This window comes from Polypterus senegalus, chromosome 8 (genome assembly GCF_016835505.1).
Source record: "Polypterus senegalus isolate Bchr_013 chromosome 8, ASM1683550v1, whole genome shotgun sequence".
Taxonomy (NCBI): domain Eukaryota; kingdom Metazoa; phylum Chordata; class Cladistia; order Polypteriformes; family Polypteridae; genus Polypterus; species Polypterus senegalus.
In genome coordinates this window covers 66,896,596-66,915,002 of record NC_053161.1, presented here as the reverse complement: position 1 = coordinate 66,915,002, position 18,407 = coordinate 66,896,596, and the positions used below count along the sequence as shown (strand labels likewise).

The window sequence follows — 18,407 nt, the reverse complement described above, 5'->3', positions numbered from 1 at the left end:
ATATATATATATAGGTTATGTTTGCAGTTCTGTGATATATATATATATATATATATATATATATATAACAGAACTGCAAACATAACCAACCATTACATAAAAGAGAAGTCCAAACCTCTGCAAGAGAACCACCTCTTTCAACCTTCGCAAACATATGCAGTTTTTAATATCTGGAAAAAATTTGGAATTAACTTGCTTAGAGATCTTTATATAGACAACGTCTTTGCATCCTATGAACAGTTAAATTCCAAATTTAACATTCCAGCTGCACATTTCTTTCACTATCTTCAAATCAGGAACTTTGTTAAACAGAACCTTCCAGATTTTCCTCATCTTGCACCCTCATCCATGCTGGAAAAAATATTGCTCAATCTCAAGGATTTAGACACCATCTCTACAATATATAACATCATTTTACAATCCCTCCCTTTTAAAGATCCAAGAGGACACTGGGAAAAAGATCTTTCAATTAATATATTAGAAAAGGAATGGAAAGTAGCAATGCAGAGAATTCACTCAAGCTCCATATGCGCAAAGCATACAATTATACAACTCAAAATTATATATCGAGCACATCTGTCTCGACTAAAACTCTTCAAAATGTTTCCAGGGCGTGATCCAACCTGCGAACGTTGCAATCAAGTCCCAGCCTCACTGGGTCACATGTTCTGGGCCTGCACCTAATTAACATTATTCTGGACAAAAACTTTTAATTACCTTTCAGACAGCCTTGGACTCACAATCCCTCCTAACCCATTAACAGCTGTGTTTGGGGTTCTTCCAGATGAGTTTAAAGTGGAGAAAGACAAACAAATTGTGATTGCATTTACTACACTTTTGCCACGCAGACTTATTCTGCTAAACTGGAAGAACCCAAATTATCCTCTTTCAAGTCAATGGGAAACCGATGTGTTATATTATTTGAAGTTGGAAAAAATCAAATACTCAGTTAGAGGATCCGTACAGACTTTTTTCAAAACACAGCAGGATCTAATCAGTAGTATTTTAAAATAAGCTCATAAAGCACAGAGAATTTATTAATTTAGGTATGTTTACAAGCCTTAAATTTCACACCATTTGGCTTGCTCTCTCTGTCTCTCTCGGGGTGGGGAGCGATTTGTCCTTGACTCAATTTTTCTTTTTGTAAAAACTTGATTGATTTGTATGGATTGCAATAAAATTAATAAAAATATAATAATAAAAAAAAAAGATAAGCTCAAAATACCCACACGCAAGCATACATATTTATAATCCTAAATGTACAAAGCCAACGTATACAAACATAATATCAACCACTTGCATGGTCATATGCCAGCAAGCAGAGATCACATTTTAATGAAGACTTAAAAATGTCCAATGTTAGAGCAGAACTAATATAATAACGCAAGCCATTCCAAAGAAAAGGAGCAGCCACCACAGAAGCCCATTGGTGTTTGATCTATATCGTAGATAGACAGAAAGCCAGACAGAGACTTACAGCCTTATTCCAACTGAAACTAAGTAAGTTACTTTGAAACAACCCTGGATGTTGTACTAGTCCATCAAAGGGCCTTAACATTTATGTCTTTAGGAAATGAGAGATACAACTAGACAATCTGGAGGAAAACTCCAAGTAGACACAGGGAAAATGCATCAATTGCAGGCAGACTGCACATAGCTTCTACTTCACTGCCCCATGGTGTCACCCTCTGTGTTCGTATGTGTATGGTACAATGGCCTGTATAATTAAAGAAAAATATTTTGCAGGCCAGCAAATGTAGGTTGCATCACATTGATCTGTGCTTAGGGTGGTTTTGTCACTAAAAAACAGCTATATTAAATACAGAACTCTTTTAATTTTGTGTTTTGTCATCTAATATCATTAATTCTGAATAGTACCAAGAAATAATTATGTTTTAATAAATAGCTCCTACTATTGCAACCAATTTATCAAGTTACAGACTTGTCTCATAGACAGCAGAGATTTCTGAGATCAACACCTTATGTTAACATTCTGGTGCCATTACATCCATCTTTGAAGTTATCATCAACTGCAATATTCTTATTTATTCTCCCACCATGCATTCTTTTTAAAGAAAAGTGGTCTCCAGGCCAAAAAAGATTAGTCAAACAAAAAAGGATAAACTTGAAGAAATCCAGACAACAAAGGTATATTTTTAATGGAATTACTTTTGTCATTGTTTCTCTCTACAGGACTGTGGATTAATTGTTGAACCTGGCAAACCATGCGGTTTGGAGCCTCTTGTTAGCAACGCTCAACTCCAAGACAAGCTACAGCCCTGCAGCACAGGGGACGCTAGAGGTTAGTCTTTCAAATTCTAACAGCATGTGCAGGCACTGATGCGTGTCCCACTGGGAAAGTCCTTACATTATTGCTGTTAACACAGTGATTGTCAACATAAGTAAGTGCATGTCCCATTTAATAAGTCTGATCAGTCTGACTCTGATGCCCATATTTCAGACTGACAGCACTTTAATATAACCACTGGGCTTGAAAGGTTTTTTAGCTAGTGGGGGTTCAGACGATACAAAGAAAACCATACAGCATCCTTCATATCCTGAGGAAGGAAAGAGCTAGTCCAATGTCATTCAAGCGGGATCAATGTTACGCCACAAATGGAAAGCATTAGTCTGCTGTTGGCATTGCAAGTGATGAAAATCAACAGGGTTCAAAGTGAATTTTATTGTTTTAATGTAAACCATGCTATTTTGTTTGACCTGAGGAAGCAATGAGCCAATAGACCTGACTGTTAAAACACCAGAATCAGGGCTTTATTCGCTCTTGTGCTCCCTTTTCAAAAAATGTTAGTTATATTAATGTTATTAGCACCATCACCTAGTAAACTGCTCCATTCCCAGACCAAAGTGAAAATGTTTTATGCTTAACAAAAAGATAAGAGTCAAAGAAATCCACACAACAATACTACTTACTGTTTCTGAATTTCTGGAAATTCACCTTTTCAGAAATAAATACCATAGTTTCTTTTGTAGTATGTGTCAATAGATACGTGTAACATTTTGGGAATGGATGAATTTGCCTCCAAAATATGTGTTAAACCTAGCTGAAAAAACACTGCTCTGAATGGCTGCAAGTCTCTGTACCAACAAGTATTTGTAAAATAAAGCAAGGTATAAAAGGATTTAACTTAGATATCCGAATATCCATGCTTCTGGTGGGTTAATTCTCAGCCTCACTTACTGTTTGTGCAGAGTTTGCTCATTCTCCTCATGCCTACTTTAGTTTTGTAAGAACATTTGTGTTCTTTCCCTCACTGTAAAGGTACGTATGGTAGGCTCAATGGAGAACATAAACTTGCCCAGATTGTTTCCAGCTCCATGTAACTCTTAACAAGCAAAGTAGAAATCGATTATTGTCATGAACAGAAATTAGACATGAGAAGAGTTCATAATAGGTGTAACAGGCACCGTGATAATTAATGTCATCTCAACCTTCAAATACCTGGGCTCAGTTGTTGGCCTTCTTATTGTCAATATAATTTTTAAAAATTCTCCTTGTGTTCATAGGATTTTCTCCACCTTATCTACTGTAGTTTGCTTCTAAAGATCCCAAAGATTTATAATAATATAATTGGCCTAAACTGACCATGTATGAGTAACAATGAATGTGCACTCCAATGGACCAGCTTCCTAACCTGCTGAAATTCACCAAAGGATGTTGGTTGTGCATATCAGTAAGCTGTTTGGGTACCCATCCTGCACAAAGCTTAAGGTACCCCCAAGTCATCATGCACTATAGATCCATAGCTGATATCCAAATGTATAGCAACAATGGACAGCAAAATCTATTGGCCTTCTGTGATGAAGTAATTTGCTATGTTGAGACACACCTGCATGTGAGGGTGCGGTCTGTCTCAATTGCTCCATCATCTTCCTGCGGTATGTGATTGGGACGCTGTGGCCATGGAGGCATATAAGGATGAGACGGCATGAGAAAAACAAAAAAAAAACAGACCGAGAGAAAACAAAAATGAAAGGAAGACCAATCGGGAGACTAAAGGGAATAGAGGTGGGGGAGGGAGAGAGAAGCAGGCAGGAAAACACGAGAGTGCTGGTGTGATAAGAGAGAGGGGTGGCAGGTAGCTGGGATGGACAGCTCCTTCAGGGCAGCGTGTGGCTAACACTTAGGGGCTGAAGAAGTGATTGCTCTGGCTGAGCAGTTTAGAGAGAGAAAGTGATGCAGTGCTGAAAGGGGTGACTCACCACAGAAGGTTGGGAAGGCTGAGGGGGGTCAGCAAGGCTCAGAAACCTGAGGCTTGGGTTTTGATGGGGAGCTTTTTTGTAGCCATGTAATGGCTGGGACCTGGACCTGTGAAAGGTCGGCTCTGTCTATCAGCAGGGCATTTCCTCTGCTGCAGGGCCCTGTGCGTGATGAGCAGAGGGGATGTCATTATCAAAAGGGATGCACCGGGAACCAGATTTTAAAAGATGGTTTTCTGCCTGTGTTTTTGACCTTGATTTTTAAAAGTATTATTTCACGTCACTTTCACTTTATTTTATTGGATTACCTGTATTTATTTATTGAACATTTTGCACTGTACTTTCAGACACAGTTCTTGACTAGTTTTTAATAAAAGCACCGAAGCACTTATACACCTACCCCTTGCTAAATTTGTGTTGTGTCCTCATCCGCTGGCTTATCCCTCGGGTACTTTATTGACAGTAGCAGGTTGAAGAGGCTCTCTATGTGGTTTAGCGGGTCTACAGCTCATGTCAAAGGGCCAGTTTTTAAAATAAATAATCGCTGCACTCACGTCTTAGAATGGGGGTGTGGTACTGTGGCTGAGCAGTTCCCGGTGGATTCGTGATGCTGGCGTTTCTCACTTAAGTGCACAGGTGAGGAGTCGTCCGCATCCGTGATTGTTCCTGGGAGCTGCTGATTGCCACTGCTAACCCACATCCCCATGACATATAGAAGCACGAGGCGGCTAGTAGGAGGGAGGAAGAGAAAGAAAAGTAAAGAACAGGGGTTTGCAGGAGAAGGAGGCGGTAGGAAGTAGCGAGGAGAAAGCCGGTGCGTGAGTGAGAGAGAGCGAGCGAGTGAGTGAAGGCTCGTGTGCAGCTGGACTGTGAGCTCTAGCGGGGTGTTTGGCAGACACTTAGGGCAGTTGGTAGTGGTCGCTCCCACTGAGCATTGGAGGAGCGGGAGTCACCGGAAGGACGACGGCTGGCCACGTAAGGCAGAGAAGGTAGCGGGAGTCGGGAGGCTTGGGTGATGGATTCCCCATCGTGAGTGTCCCGGCCATCGGGAGGAACCCAGGTCTCAGTCTGGAGCAGAACGAAAGCCAGGGATCAGGAAGCCTCCAGATCTGTCAAGTGGAGAGAAGGTCAACTGCAGGAAGGGCGACTCCCCTGTTGAGAAGCCCGATGGGAGAAGCAGGGGAGCCATCAGGTAAAAAGAAGACACCGGGCTTTGTGCTTTTTTTAAAAGACTGCTTCCAGCCGTTATTTTAACCTTGTCATGGGTTTTAAAGGAAAGATTTTTTTTTTCTATTTATTGGATTTTTAACCTCCACCCTTAACTTGTTTATATGGATTATTTATTTAAAGATTTTAAGAGACACTGCACTTATTTATTTGGACACTGTTTTGATTGTTGGTTTTAATAAAAGCACTTGGCACTTTTGCACCATCCCTTTGCTCCATTTGTCGTGCCTCACTGCTTAGCTCATCGTTGACATTACCGACGGTGTCGGGTTCAAGAGTTTCCAGAAGCTGAATGGGAGCGTGAAGCAAACCCACATCGTCACACTCCCCAGAAGGAACGAGTAGCATGGTGCCGACCCACACCGTCACACTATCTATCCATTCATAAAGTTTTCTTTGAGTCATGCTGCTTTCACTTTTATAATGAGCCAACATTGTTTGGTGAATTTCAGCAGTTTTCACTTCTTCGACCTAAAGAAATCTCACTACATGTTCATTTGACCATGGCTTCACCTACGCTAATGGCAGAGTGCTGCACTGTACATTTTTCAACTACCCATAAGCCAACGCAAATGTGTTGTATTCCTTCTGTCTGTTCTATTCATTGCCACATAAGTTTTAAATTTTCTTTGCTTTTTGATTTATCTTTGTACCTTGCTACTGCTTTTGATCTTACCATTAGTGTGAGCTGCTGCCTGCTTATTAACATGGCTACATGTTTATTAGTTTGCACAAAAACGAAAAGCTAGGTGTTTTGAGTTTTCTGCGAGTAGAAGGTGCTCATGAAGCTGAAATTCACAACTGTTTATACACCAACTTTGGGGAAAAGCTTTAACTTGCCAAGATGTATATGAGAGTTAAAAGTTAGAGTCCATTGTTCTTATTATTAAACAGTAATGATAGAAAAAGTCAAATTGCATCTGGAAGAGGTCACCAATTTGCACATGAAGACAAGATAAAAAAGAGAAATGTATGCAGAGTTCAGACTCAACCAAAAGCCTTTTTTTTTCTAAAGAAATTCAAAAGCATGCAGACTGGTGGTTTAAGTATACTGAGACTTATAGAAAATTAACATGAATTTGGAACTTATCCAACAATATAATATTTTTGAAAAATAAAGTGTAGAAACTTAGAAGAAACTCTAATATCCAAGCCAGTTTAAATTTGTGCTGTTAATAAAGGGGTTGGTTTCAGAAAGAACACCAAGGGTGGAAAGAATGCTAAGGAGAGAAAAAATGTGTTTCATGCTGAGCAAACTGACAACCGGAACATAAGAAGAGACAAATAATCTATAGAGAGACGCCTAGTAAGACATCGCTGTTGTTTTGCACTTTTCCCATGTGTACCCTTCTTCTCACATCCAATTTCAAATGACATTTGATCCTTTTTATTTTGCCCTAGCATTGTACTGTATGTTTTAAGAGCCACTAATTGTTTATGTGCATATTTAAAGTATTTTATTACTCAATATAATTAGAGCCTTTTAATACAATCAGAAAAGCAGATGCTGACAGAAAATTTTGTCTCTCTTATGATCACAATATTTTTTTTCTGATTAATAAAAAGTATTGTTTCTCAAAATATTATTATATCTTTAACCAAAGTGACCCACACAATCAGGATAATTTATCACTATTTTCTTTTTTTAGAGTAGGAGCACAGCAGGTTTAGTGTCTTGTTAAGGTTCATAATGTACTGTGAAGCAGTAACCTTGTGGTTTAAAGTCCCGTGCCTACACTATTCTAACTTCATTTCCACACATAGTCATATTTAATGTGGTATTCTCAGCAGTTTCTATTTAATACAGCCTATTTCTTTGTTGTCCATAAGGGCGCTGGATCGTTCCATGTCTGAGTTGCTCCGATAACAGAACCTGTGACTGGAGGGAGGTGTCCTGGCAACCAGAGGCATGCTATTACCCTGTACCCAGTAAGCCAGAGATCCAGAAGTGCTTGGCAAGGACAAAGGTACAATCCACTATCTCCAAAGTGCAAATTAATCTGATTTATCTCTTAGAAAATGCAATGCTTTCTTTTTTTGAAAATTTAAATCTTGCATCTAAAGTAAGAAAAATGTTTTTTTTAATTAATAGGATGCCAAAAATGGCAGAATTGTACTGTATTAAATATGATAAATTATACCCTCACGAATTTTAATCTTCATTTAAAAAGCGGCTTCATCATATTAGGTGCCAGACAGCCTGAGATATAACATATTTTCCCACCCCAAAAATTTGTACTTTTTGTGTTCATATTGTTATAGGAACAACACCATCTGCATTCTGAAAAGTATGACTTCAAGGTTAACTTGACTCTAATTGACTATAGTTCCTGTTTCCTCCTGTCAGCCTGGCATTAATTCATTCAATTTCACTTGTTTTATGTGTGCTAGAGTTTTACTATTTTTGTTTAGTGCTTCACATTACATTAAGAATTGCAGGTCTCACTAAACAGTCAATCTTATTAGGTAAATATTTGGTACATTGTATGTTATGATAATGTTTTAGCTACTTATGAAATATTCGTTATTCCTCTTTTTTTTGCTAAGATAACTATCTTGTCCACAACAAGGCTGATAATTAACTGAAAAGAGGGGGAGATATATTTAGTATTTATCAGAATTACATTTTTTTGTTTCAAATTTCATTATAACATTTCATACTATGATAAATAACTTTGGTTGTTTTATTCTATTTTCTTTTCTTGTTTTAACTTTTAACTTTATATTTCAACTCTTTCTATATTTCTTGATCTATCATCCAGAATGTTCAAAATCTTCACCACCTGCACACCTCCTCAGTAATGCTGATGGCTGTGACTATTGTTAGGTCTGATGTATAGATGTACCCATTGTAAATTTAATTCATAATGACTGATGTATAAGAAGTAGAGACAAAACACCTTCATTACAAATTATGTTCAGTACAATAGCAATTTACACTCTGTGGAAATCAGAAGTCTGTATCTGGGAGCATTGGTCCAGTTGTATGCAAGCAGCCTGGCACACAGACAAGTTAACTGACAAGTAAAAAAAAGGAGATCAGTATCTGCTTGGGTTCATTAGAATCCGGGCAGTACAACAGCAATGTATCATAGTTGTTGTGACCTGATAGATAAATACTTAAAACATGATCTAATGATCGATACAGATAGAAAAATGTGAGTGGCAATGATTATATCAGTGCTAGATAAAGTTTTTTTTTGGTGAAATCAGAAAAGTCAATACATAAACAACAAAGTAGAGTGCCAAAGCAAAGCTGAAAAACCAAAGTTGATTTTTATAATTCTAAAGCATTTCTAAATGCTTGGGAAAGTTGTCTCAGTCTATTTCGCCTTCCACTTGGAGCAATGTTCAGACACTTAAAGCATGTTGTCCCGCTCACTCACTGTAAATAAGGTGGGTGCTGTAACAACACACATGCTTCACTGCAAGCAAAAGTCTCACGGTATACAACCAGTGAAATTGTTGTTATAAGATGCTTAAAATGCAAAGTAAACAAATAAAAATTGCATTTCTTGTCAAATACTGTGTGAAAAATAAAATAACTTAATGTTTTCTACTCTAATTAAATGTCAGGGTTACAGATAGAGCGGGAGCCTATCCTGGCAACACTTAGTGAAAGGAAAAAAGAAGGTCTGGGCCAAGTGTTAGTTTTTCATTTGTCACAGAGCCAATAAAATCCATGTGTAAAAATAACTAATAAAAGCTCTATAGTGCCAGAGGCATTTGTAAGGTGGCCCAGTGATTTGTGCTGGTGCACCTGGGTAATCAGAGGGAAAGCAATTTGATTAGAAAGCACATAATATCTCACAGTAACTAAGATTTCAGATAGACCAGGTGAATCTTGAATAAGAAATGTATTCCTGACCTTTGCTCTGGTTTTGAAATCAAGTGACAATACAACTGTGCCCACTAGACTTCCATGGAGGCAGTGAATCGCAGAGGGTGTGCTGTGCACTGCCATTGGCGTCCTGCAATGTCCCACCCATGCTGTGTCTGACACAGAGAATGATACCGACATTGCAAAGGTTTTTGTGCTGCAAATAAAAGCTGTGTATATGGTGGGACACTTTAGACTAAACAAGTGGCATGTTCAAAACAAATGATGTGTGAGAGTATCTCCTTGAGAAGAGTCAGACTGTAAATATAGGTGAAGAAATACTAAGAAGGGCGACACTGTGGTTAGCGTGTTATCTTATGGTTCAGGAAGACTGCGTTTGACCACAGCCCACTTAACGTTGGTAGATTCTTGTGCTGTCATATTTTTCCTCAGTCACTTTGGGTTTCTTCATGTTAGTGTGGTTCTGTGTTTCCTATAGTAGACTGGCATCCACTCAGTGTTGATACCTGTCTTAAGTTCATTATAAATGGAAAACACTCTTCACATTTATTAGGCAGAAAAATGATAGGCTATTTTACAAAATGCTGTATTTTTATTTACATAATAACGTGATGCCGCAATATTTACAATTAAAATAAATTTTCTGAGAGTAAAAAAGTAGTAACCCATACATACACAGTATGTGGCAATACTATCACTACTACTACTACTACTACTCCTCAGAAGGGTGGCCTTTTTTTATGCCTGCAGCCTGTGTAATAACAGTCCAAGCCTGACTTACTGTCTAAATTTCCCAAAACACATTCAAAAAGTCATCAGCACATTTGACCATTTTGTAAACCTGCTTTTTCTATTGCATGCACACTGGTGGTCATCTTGGCAGTTTTAGACTTAAGCTAGGAAAAAGCCCTGTTTAGGACACTATAATACAATAAATTACCTTCATCACTCATACCAAGCCAATCAGAACCAACATGATATATGAATGTACTGTATTAAGGATATGGCAGAAAACTGCAGGTCAAGGCTCAAGTTTCCACTTCCAAATTCCTTCCTGACTGGATACATTTTTTCCATGTTTACATGTATTTTTCTTCAGATACATCCCAAAGTTGTGCAGGTTAGGCTAACTGGTTGCTATAAATCTGTCCAGCGACTAAATGACTTGTAGCTCGTGCCCATTTAGGTTCAGCCTTCTTATGATTCTGAAACTGGATAAATGAATGGGCTTTATTATCTGAGGTGATCAGCTGAACCTAATATTTACTACACACCACAGTTTTGATTTGTGGTGCTATGTATTCTGTGAAGCCCTACCATGCTTTGAGGCAAAAGATAGAAACCCCTCTAGTATGATTTATGTCATTTTACTTCCCTGTTTTTATTCATTGTTCTTTTTTTTATTTCTAAATGTCTTAACATTAGCTAGATTTACTGTTATGTTAGCTGTCCTAGCACAAGCTAAGGATCTTGGTTGTTATTAGGCCTTATTGTGCAATATGGTGCCATTGTGTTGCATGGGTTAATGCTGCTGTCTCACTGATCTATGGTTCAAATCCCAGGCCAGAGTACTGCTTGTGTTATGTTCACACATTTTCCCTTTTACTATAGTTTTTACCCAAGCAGTCTGTTTTTCCTGTTGTATCCAAAAGATGCGTGTGTTAGGTTAACTGATGACTCTGTAGGTGAGTTTGTGTATGTGTAAGTGTGCCCAACAATGGGCCAGTATGCTGAATAGGGTTGGTTTCTGTCTTTGGCCTGATGCTTCTGGTCCCTGTGACCTTGAAATGGGTAAGCCTTTCAGAGTGTGGATGCATGGTACACCTTTATTTCTGCCTTTTCTAGTTATTTCTACATGTGTAGAAAAATTTTAAGACCTTTTTTTAACTAATCTGAAGATGTCTAACACATTTCAATTTAACGTGTCACTGTCACCATCATCCATTCTATCAAAACTTCATCCTTTCAGAAAATGTATGTTTTGTGCACCATTCTATAAATTATTAAACGCCAAAACCCACAAAATATCTGAAAACAGTTCTGACATAGCCAGGATTGTGTTTAATTTACGGGGCAAGTTGCCTTTAAAAAGTCCAGACTGAAAGACTAATGAAATAGGAAAGTGAATCAGTTACCCACTAATATTTCTGGCCAGTGAGGAAACAAAACTTTGCAAAAGAAAATAGCTTGTGGTGAAGAGGAGTGTATTATTTTAGGCACCATTTCTAAAGATCTCAATGGCTTGCAATCTGCAGAACCAGGCAATAAAAAAGCAGCTCAGGTAACATTTTAACGAGAGCTAAGTTTGGCCTAACCTGCAGCCACTAATGACATCGTACATTTCATGCTTCAGATCAGTCAAGGACATTAAATAAAATTTCAGTCCTTTTTGTATACTTTGTACAAAGGATAAACTTTAAGTAACAAAGACATTATCTAGAGTTACAGTTGAATTGAAAATGCGCACTCTGGGTACTAATTGAAAATCCTGCCAGGCACAGGCACAAGTTACACGCAGTACCACTTAGTAGTTATTCATGTGGTATATAGCTTTCATAGTGAGAACAGTGCTGATACAGCCCAGTTTTCAGGCATACCTATTAATAAAATGAGTCGGCAGGTAGGTCATTGGAGTTGTTAAGTAAGCCACAGGTAACTTTAGCATTTCAGGTTCAGCTACAAGGTCACACTGCTTGTTCAGACATACCAATAGAAAATGATTAAAAAAAAAAAAAATGGAACACATATAATAACCATCCACACCCCGACTAGATTTTAGAATACACCACAAAATGGAGAAATATTAGCTAAATCCAAACACAAACAAATCCATGCCAGCAAACGAGCTCAGAATCACAAATTATTTTGTTTTAACATCTAACAGAGCATGTCAAAAACACTAAAAGTATACCAAATTAGCACAAATGACATCAGAATTCAAATTGATTTATGGACGATCCAGAAGCATCCATAAAAATAAGGAAAACAACAGGTAAATCTACATGAAAGCAGCACCTGTTGACAAGTCAACCCAAAACCCATAGCGATTTATGGAAGATCTCAAAGTACATCAAAAGAAGGAAAAATAATTACTAAACCTACACACTTAGGACATGAACCTAAAACTCCAAGTAATTTCTGCAAGATTATGTACTACACTCCCCAAAATTGGCAGTCATTTTTCAAAATTCATACACAAGCAACCTCTTGACAATAATAAAAAAAACCATTGCATTCAAAGCAATCTTAATGAGCATGTGGAAAATGGGAAGAGTTTACCAATCTACCCGCAGGAGTCAGTTGTCAAGTAAAACCCATGTGTTTCACAAAACTTAAGGGAATACAGCAAAAAAGGGCAAATCACCTACTGTATTTTCTCTGCTGTTAATTCAATTAATCGTATTGTGTAAAATACCCTATGATAATAAGTGAGTCCTTGTGCTCTGGTGTTGGTTGGTACTCTGGTACTATGGAATATGTAGTAAATTAGATACACAATGTTATTAGTTAGGATATGATTATCTTCAGTGGATAAATTGCAACATAAATGGATACAGAATCTACAAACAAAAGCTACCTTGTACCCTCTATTTCAATGTGCAGATGAAATTAAGGTAATTGCATGCTGTGAACCAATACGCTACTCCAGTACACTGCCACAGATCACTGCAGCAGCTACTGTATAGTTAGCTGAGAACCCTACAGGCACAAATACATAATTTGTAGATAAACATAAAACAAAAAGGAAACACTCTTAAGAATATTTTTTTTTTCTGTAGTCCTAATTGAGGATATTGTAACAAGGATTGACAAGGCCCATTTATACTTAGCACATCTGCCTCACCGCAGAATATTCTGACCATGTGGTCCTGTGTGCTTGTCATCTGCGCATGTGCTAGATACGAAAACATGCGCTCACTCAAGGAACACCTACTGTATACAATCTAACATTAAAAAAACACAGAGATGGCCAAATGTGGACAAATTCTTGGCAAGGAATCACCCAGACAGTTAGCAAAGATAAAAATTTGTGCAGGTAGAAACAGAAATATCTTTGAAATCGATATGTAAAGGCAAAGAAAAAACTTCACGGGAAAAGCTGAGGTATTCCGAAACTGTGCAGTATCACATACTGAATAAGCTGTACTATAAACAGATCAAGGTACACATCCTCTTTGCACAACCGGGTGTCCAGATGTCTGCACCAAAGTATAAACAGGTCTTATTGAAAAGGAAGTACTGAGGAACATGCTAAGTAACTAGCTTGTTTACTGAACAATAATAAGTAGCAACACTCTACTGCAAGAGCCTAAGCAGACTGAGTACTTCACGTTCTCCTTGTTATAGGAAACTCCCAAAAGCAATAAATGTGAATTTATAACAAGGCACTGCTAACCTCATGTTGTGCTCCTGAAACATGAACACTGCCAACATCATGGTATCAGCAATCACCATCACTCCCTACTATCCACTGTCACACTCTTCAGTATCACAGAGACCAAGGAAAACACTAATGCCTTCCTGAGGCTCCAATTTATTTATTCTGTGTCTCCACCTTCTTTCTTAAATATTGCTAAAAGCTTGTTAAAGAATCCACTACTCTTCTTTGAAAATAAGGACATTGCTGCCATTCAAGCATCTAGTATCCCTCAGCCTGTGAAAAGCTGTCTGCTGGCTGCTACAATGTTTTCTCACAAAACCAGTTTTTGTACACCGAGTAATTTATAACACCAAAAAAGGTTAAGAATTTATTGCCAGGCACTCCTTCACAATTTAGATTTTCAGGCTTTTTGCTTCTCAGAACCCGGTACTCATTATTTTGCACCTTGAACCAGAGCCTGTTTCAGAAACATCATGCACTATGTCATACAGCCTACTAATACATACACTCACTCTAAGACATAAATATTCTTTGTTTTCCTTAGAATGCCCTAACTTAATCTAACTTGCATCTTTTTTCAGATGCAGACAGAAAAACTGGAGTATCAAGATAAAAAGTCACATGAATACAGAGATTATACACAAACTTTGAGCAGAGTGTCAGGACTGATATTTAAAACCAGGCTGTTTGAGTCATGAGGCAGCAGCAACTAATTATTGTGCTATTATACTACCCAAAACAGGGGAAATATTTCCAAAATCATCCCACTTGTCAAGTGGCTCCTGGAGCACATTGCTAACACAGAGAAAACATTTACTAAGTCCACTCATAAGGTGCTTCTGGTGACGTGAACCTAGAACTACAAACAGATCTCTAAAGAGCATGTACACAGAGAACATATTTTTAAAATCTTCATAAAAGGTTTTCATCACAAGGAAATAGTCATCTGGGAAGTTATGTAGTATTTTATTATTAACCATATTACCATTTATGTTGGTTAATTATTACCTACTTACTAGACATAAACATGCATTCTTCTTGAAGGCGTGGAATTGAATGTACTTCATAAATAATTTGTTCATCGAACTTATAGGCTTCTTAGACATTGCTCTGTATTAAAACAATATTAATATTTAAGCTACAAATGTGATTATGGTTTTAGGAAATTTAATTGAAAATATCTATGACATAAGGCTTTTAAAGTCAACAAGGCAGAACATTTTAATTATTTTACAACTTGACTTTTCAAGAGATGACATGCGGAAACCCAGTAATGGCAACCAAGCATTCAGTTAACGGCAAATAACCAATGAAAAGTTACTTATTCAGTCATTAAAAACGGTGGTTTCCCTTGGTAGTAAAATGCAATTAGATTTCACAGCTTAAAATAAAAAAAAAAAAGTTGAAAGGCACTTTCAATGTGGTCTCTAGGATCTGCTTTTGAGTGCAGTTGTAAATCTGTAATTATAATGTTTAAAATGTTTCTTTTCATTGACTTCTTGACTTAATTTACATCAACCACTTTAGGCACATATTCAAAGACATTGCAGTCATAGTCACTTAAAGAACGAAGGATGAAGAATATCTAATTTCATATTTTCCACACTATTTTAGAATTTCAACAGAGAACAATGATATAACTGGACTCTGAAAATTGATGAGTTGAATGTAAAGGCAGTATTTTGTTTTAGTCAAAATTAAAAAGTAATATTGGTCAAGCTTTCCACTAAATATCCATCCTTAATTGTATAGTCTAAACAGTAAGTTTATATAACAGTTAGAATAAGCCCCTTTGGATAGAGAATTTCCACAAAGGTTACTTCTGTTTAACAGCTTTCTTCTCATCTGCCTTGCTTCATCTTCTGTACACATCTGTGTGCAAAGCTTAGTACAGAATGGCAAAAATCTGATTAATCTATCATCTACAGCAGTAGGTGACAGTTTAAATAAAGTCAGCAGATGCTTGCTTTTGTTTCATGGTTCTGTATCTCACAGAAGGAATAACTTAGGAAAGGTGTCTTTATTACTTTAATGTGTTTAGCATGCACTACCAGCACCTTAACCCTCTGCAACACATTGAGGCACTGCTGGCTTTTATTAGATTCTTTTTTTTTATGTTCTTTTATTTTCATTCAGAGGATGTTTACGGTGTTAACCCAACTTTAGTAGTTAAAAACAAAAGACTATTCTGGCACATGTATTTTTGCTTCAGTGCACATCTTCCCTTCACATTATTGATTTATCAGCAGCAGTAAGTTTGCATTGCTTAGAAGAAGCTGAAGGAGTAAATGCAAAGTGAAAAGTACAGTGCCATCCTACAATTTGTCATTTTCTTTTAGCTGCTTTAAAAGCATGTTTTTTTTTTTGTATCTTACTAAAACCTTATTTAATTAAAAAATGTTCCAGCTTTTTTGGCCCTAGTCTGGATTTAAGAAGTTCAGTCAGACAATTTACTAGACCCCATCATGGCTCAAGCAGTGACATGAATCTTTTTCAACTTTTGTGTTAATTAGAATATTAATGTAATAAATCATTCATTCAGGGTCATGGGTGTGGCAGAACTCATCACGGCAGCACTGGCACAAGGCAGAAACAACCATCACAGAGCCCACTCATTTATACACCTGCGCTCTTGTTTAATTCACCTAGCCTGCATATCACTGGTGACGCAAGAGTTAGTGATGGAAATGTTTTTCTACATAAGGTCTGTGGAAAACAAGAAAATAAAATGTGCTAATCTTGATTTGAGAATCTGTAGTTCTTTGTGTGAAAACTGAATTTTTCATTACCTACAATTTACAACATTTCTTCAGTTTCTGTAAGCATTGTTCAACTGGGTGAAGCTGCCGCTTTGGGCTTTCAGGTCTATCCCCTTATCAAGTAAGTCAGATTATCTGCCATTCATTGAGCATCTAAAATCATTAAACAGCATTCCTGCTGCTGAGATTGAAAAGAAAATTTAATACTTGTTCAGTTAATGGAAAAAAGGTTGAAATGATTGGCAGAAAAAGAAATTTGCCAACAAGCAAACATAATGGAAAATAAAATCAAAATGAGTAGTTTACAATTTATTTTATTCTTACTATATGTATTCTACTTTTTTACAGTGCAGGACCGTGTACAGCAATTGCAAATATAGTTTGGATAAAGACATGAAAGCATACATACAGTACAAAACATATTTTAGAAAGAAACAAAGAAACATCATGCAGTATATATAAGGAAACCACATCATGCATATTGTAGTTACACACAAATGCATATTGCTCCTCATAGAACTTGAATGTTAAAAAATTAGTGAAGAAGATTTCCTGAAATGAGCCCCTGATATCAGATTCATAAATTGTGCTGTCAGTTTATTACTTGCATGGTCATCTGAACATTACTTCTTGTTATTTATATATTTTTTGTCTTTTTAACAATATTTGTTAATCCCAAGATTCTTTTCTGTTGCCTTTTCTACATGTTGTATTATTTTTAATTCTTAGAAGGGGTTGATCATTCAGTGTGTGACTGTGCCTGACTTCACATTAACCAACCCAAGTGCTCACCAAAAGTTTATTTTCTCCAGGGATGCTGCGGACTGGAGTTTTGCCTTCCTCTCCTCATTTGTCAACTGGCCATAATGCAATAATAATATTAATAGACATACATTGTTAGGATCTTCAGTTTACTATGTGTTTAACCAAAACTGTATTATTATATTATATATGTACTTTATAAAATGTGCAGTTTGTATTTTACTTGTCAACTTGTTACAGCTCTCTAGAATGTACTTTCTAATGTTACTATTTTATTTAGTTAAAATGCTGTTTTTACTCTTAAGTTACATGCAGGAAACACACTGCATACATAGATAAATACAATATGTATACTTTTTATATATATATGTAGTATATATATTTCTATTTTAAGGTGCTGTTTATTGGTGATTCAACAAACAGAGGAATGATGTATTACCTCATTGAGCGTGTGAATGACACTCTAGGGGAATGGGACAAAGCTCATGATACAAGACTTTACCAGGTCAATGGAAACCAGACATATACCACTTATTCTTATTATCCACGCTTTTGGCTTGAAAAAGGTGAACGGCCCACATTTGAGATGGCACTAGAGGAGCTTATACATAGGTAACTGGCTTTATTTGTTTACTTTTTTGGCCAGGTCATTTTTTCCTACTTTTACAATTCATAAAGTATGATGCATCTTTGTTGATTCTGGTGCTAATTTAAAAACCAGTTACTGAAATAATGAATTGCTCAGTTCCTGTTTTATGCTTAATCTCTTCATAAATGCAGTACTAAAGTTCAAAAACCTGATAAGGGCAATATGCAGCTGATTTATATAAGAACACAACGTTTCCAATTACTTTAAACCATATCTAAAACCACAAATGCTAATTAATGTGGTCTAGAATGTAGAGAAAACGGGAAACAGTTTTTGCCTGTTGTGTGCCCAAAGTAATAGACTACAATTAAAGATAAATGCAACTGAAAAGACGATATTCTGTCTCCCCCCTAAACCATGTGTGTATATGTCTCCTGATCTCCATTAGATCACGTCCTCTAGAAAACACAGACCGAACAGTGCTCGTCATAGGAGGCGTTCAGTGGCTCAATGTAAATCACCTTCACATCTTACAGAATGTGCTTACAAGGTAAATGTGTTTTAAGGACATGTGTCATTATGAAGAAAGCTATTGATTTTTAAGAAAAGTGAACACAAGAAGAACAATTT

General features: G+C 36.9%; 1 protein-coding gene and 1 long non-coding RNA gene across 3 annotated transcripts in view; one reads left to right on the top strand and one right to left on the bottom strand.

The window, feature by feature from the left end:
- LOC120534007 overlaps window positions 1-18,407 on the bottom strand; it is a 211,459-nt gene that overhangs the window by 120,476 nt on the left and 72,576 nt on the right. The window lies entirely within an intron of this gene.
- cped1 (cadherin-like and PC-esterase domain containing 1) overlaps window positions 1-18,407 on the top strand; it is a 333,365-nt gene that overhangs the window by 276,486 nt on the left and 38,472 nt on the right. For both annotated transcript variants that reach the window (XM_039761207.1, XM_039761206.1), the window contains exons 15-18: window positions 2,194-2,302; window positions 7,276-7,412; window positions 17,583-17,800; window positions 18,226-18,327. In XM_039761207.1, the coding sequence (XP_039617141.1) occupies window positions 2,194-2,302; window positions 7,276-7,412; window positions 17,583-17,800; window positions 18,226-18,327 (566 nt within the window). The remainder of the gene's footprint in view (window positions 1-2,193; window positions 2,303-7,275; window positions 7,413-17,582; window positions 17,801-18,225; window positions 18,328-18,407) is intronic.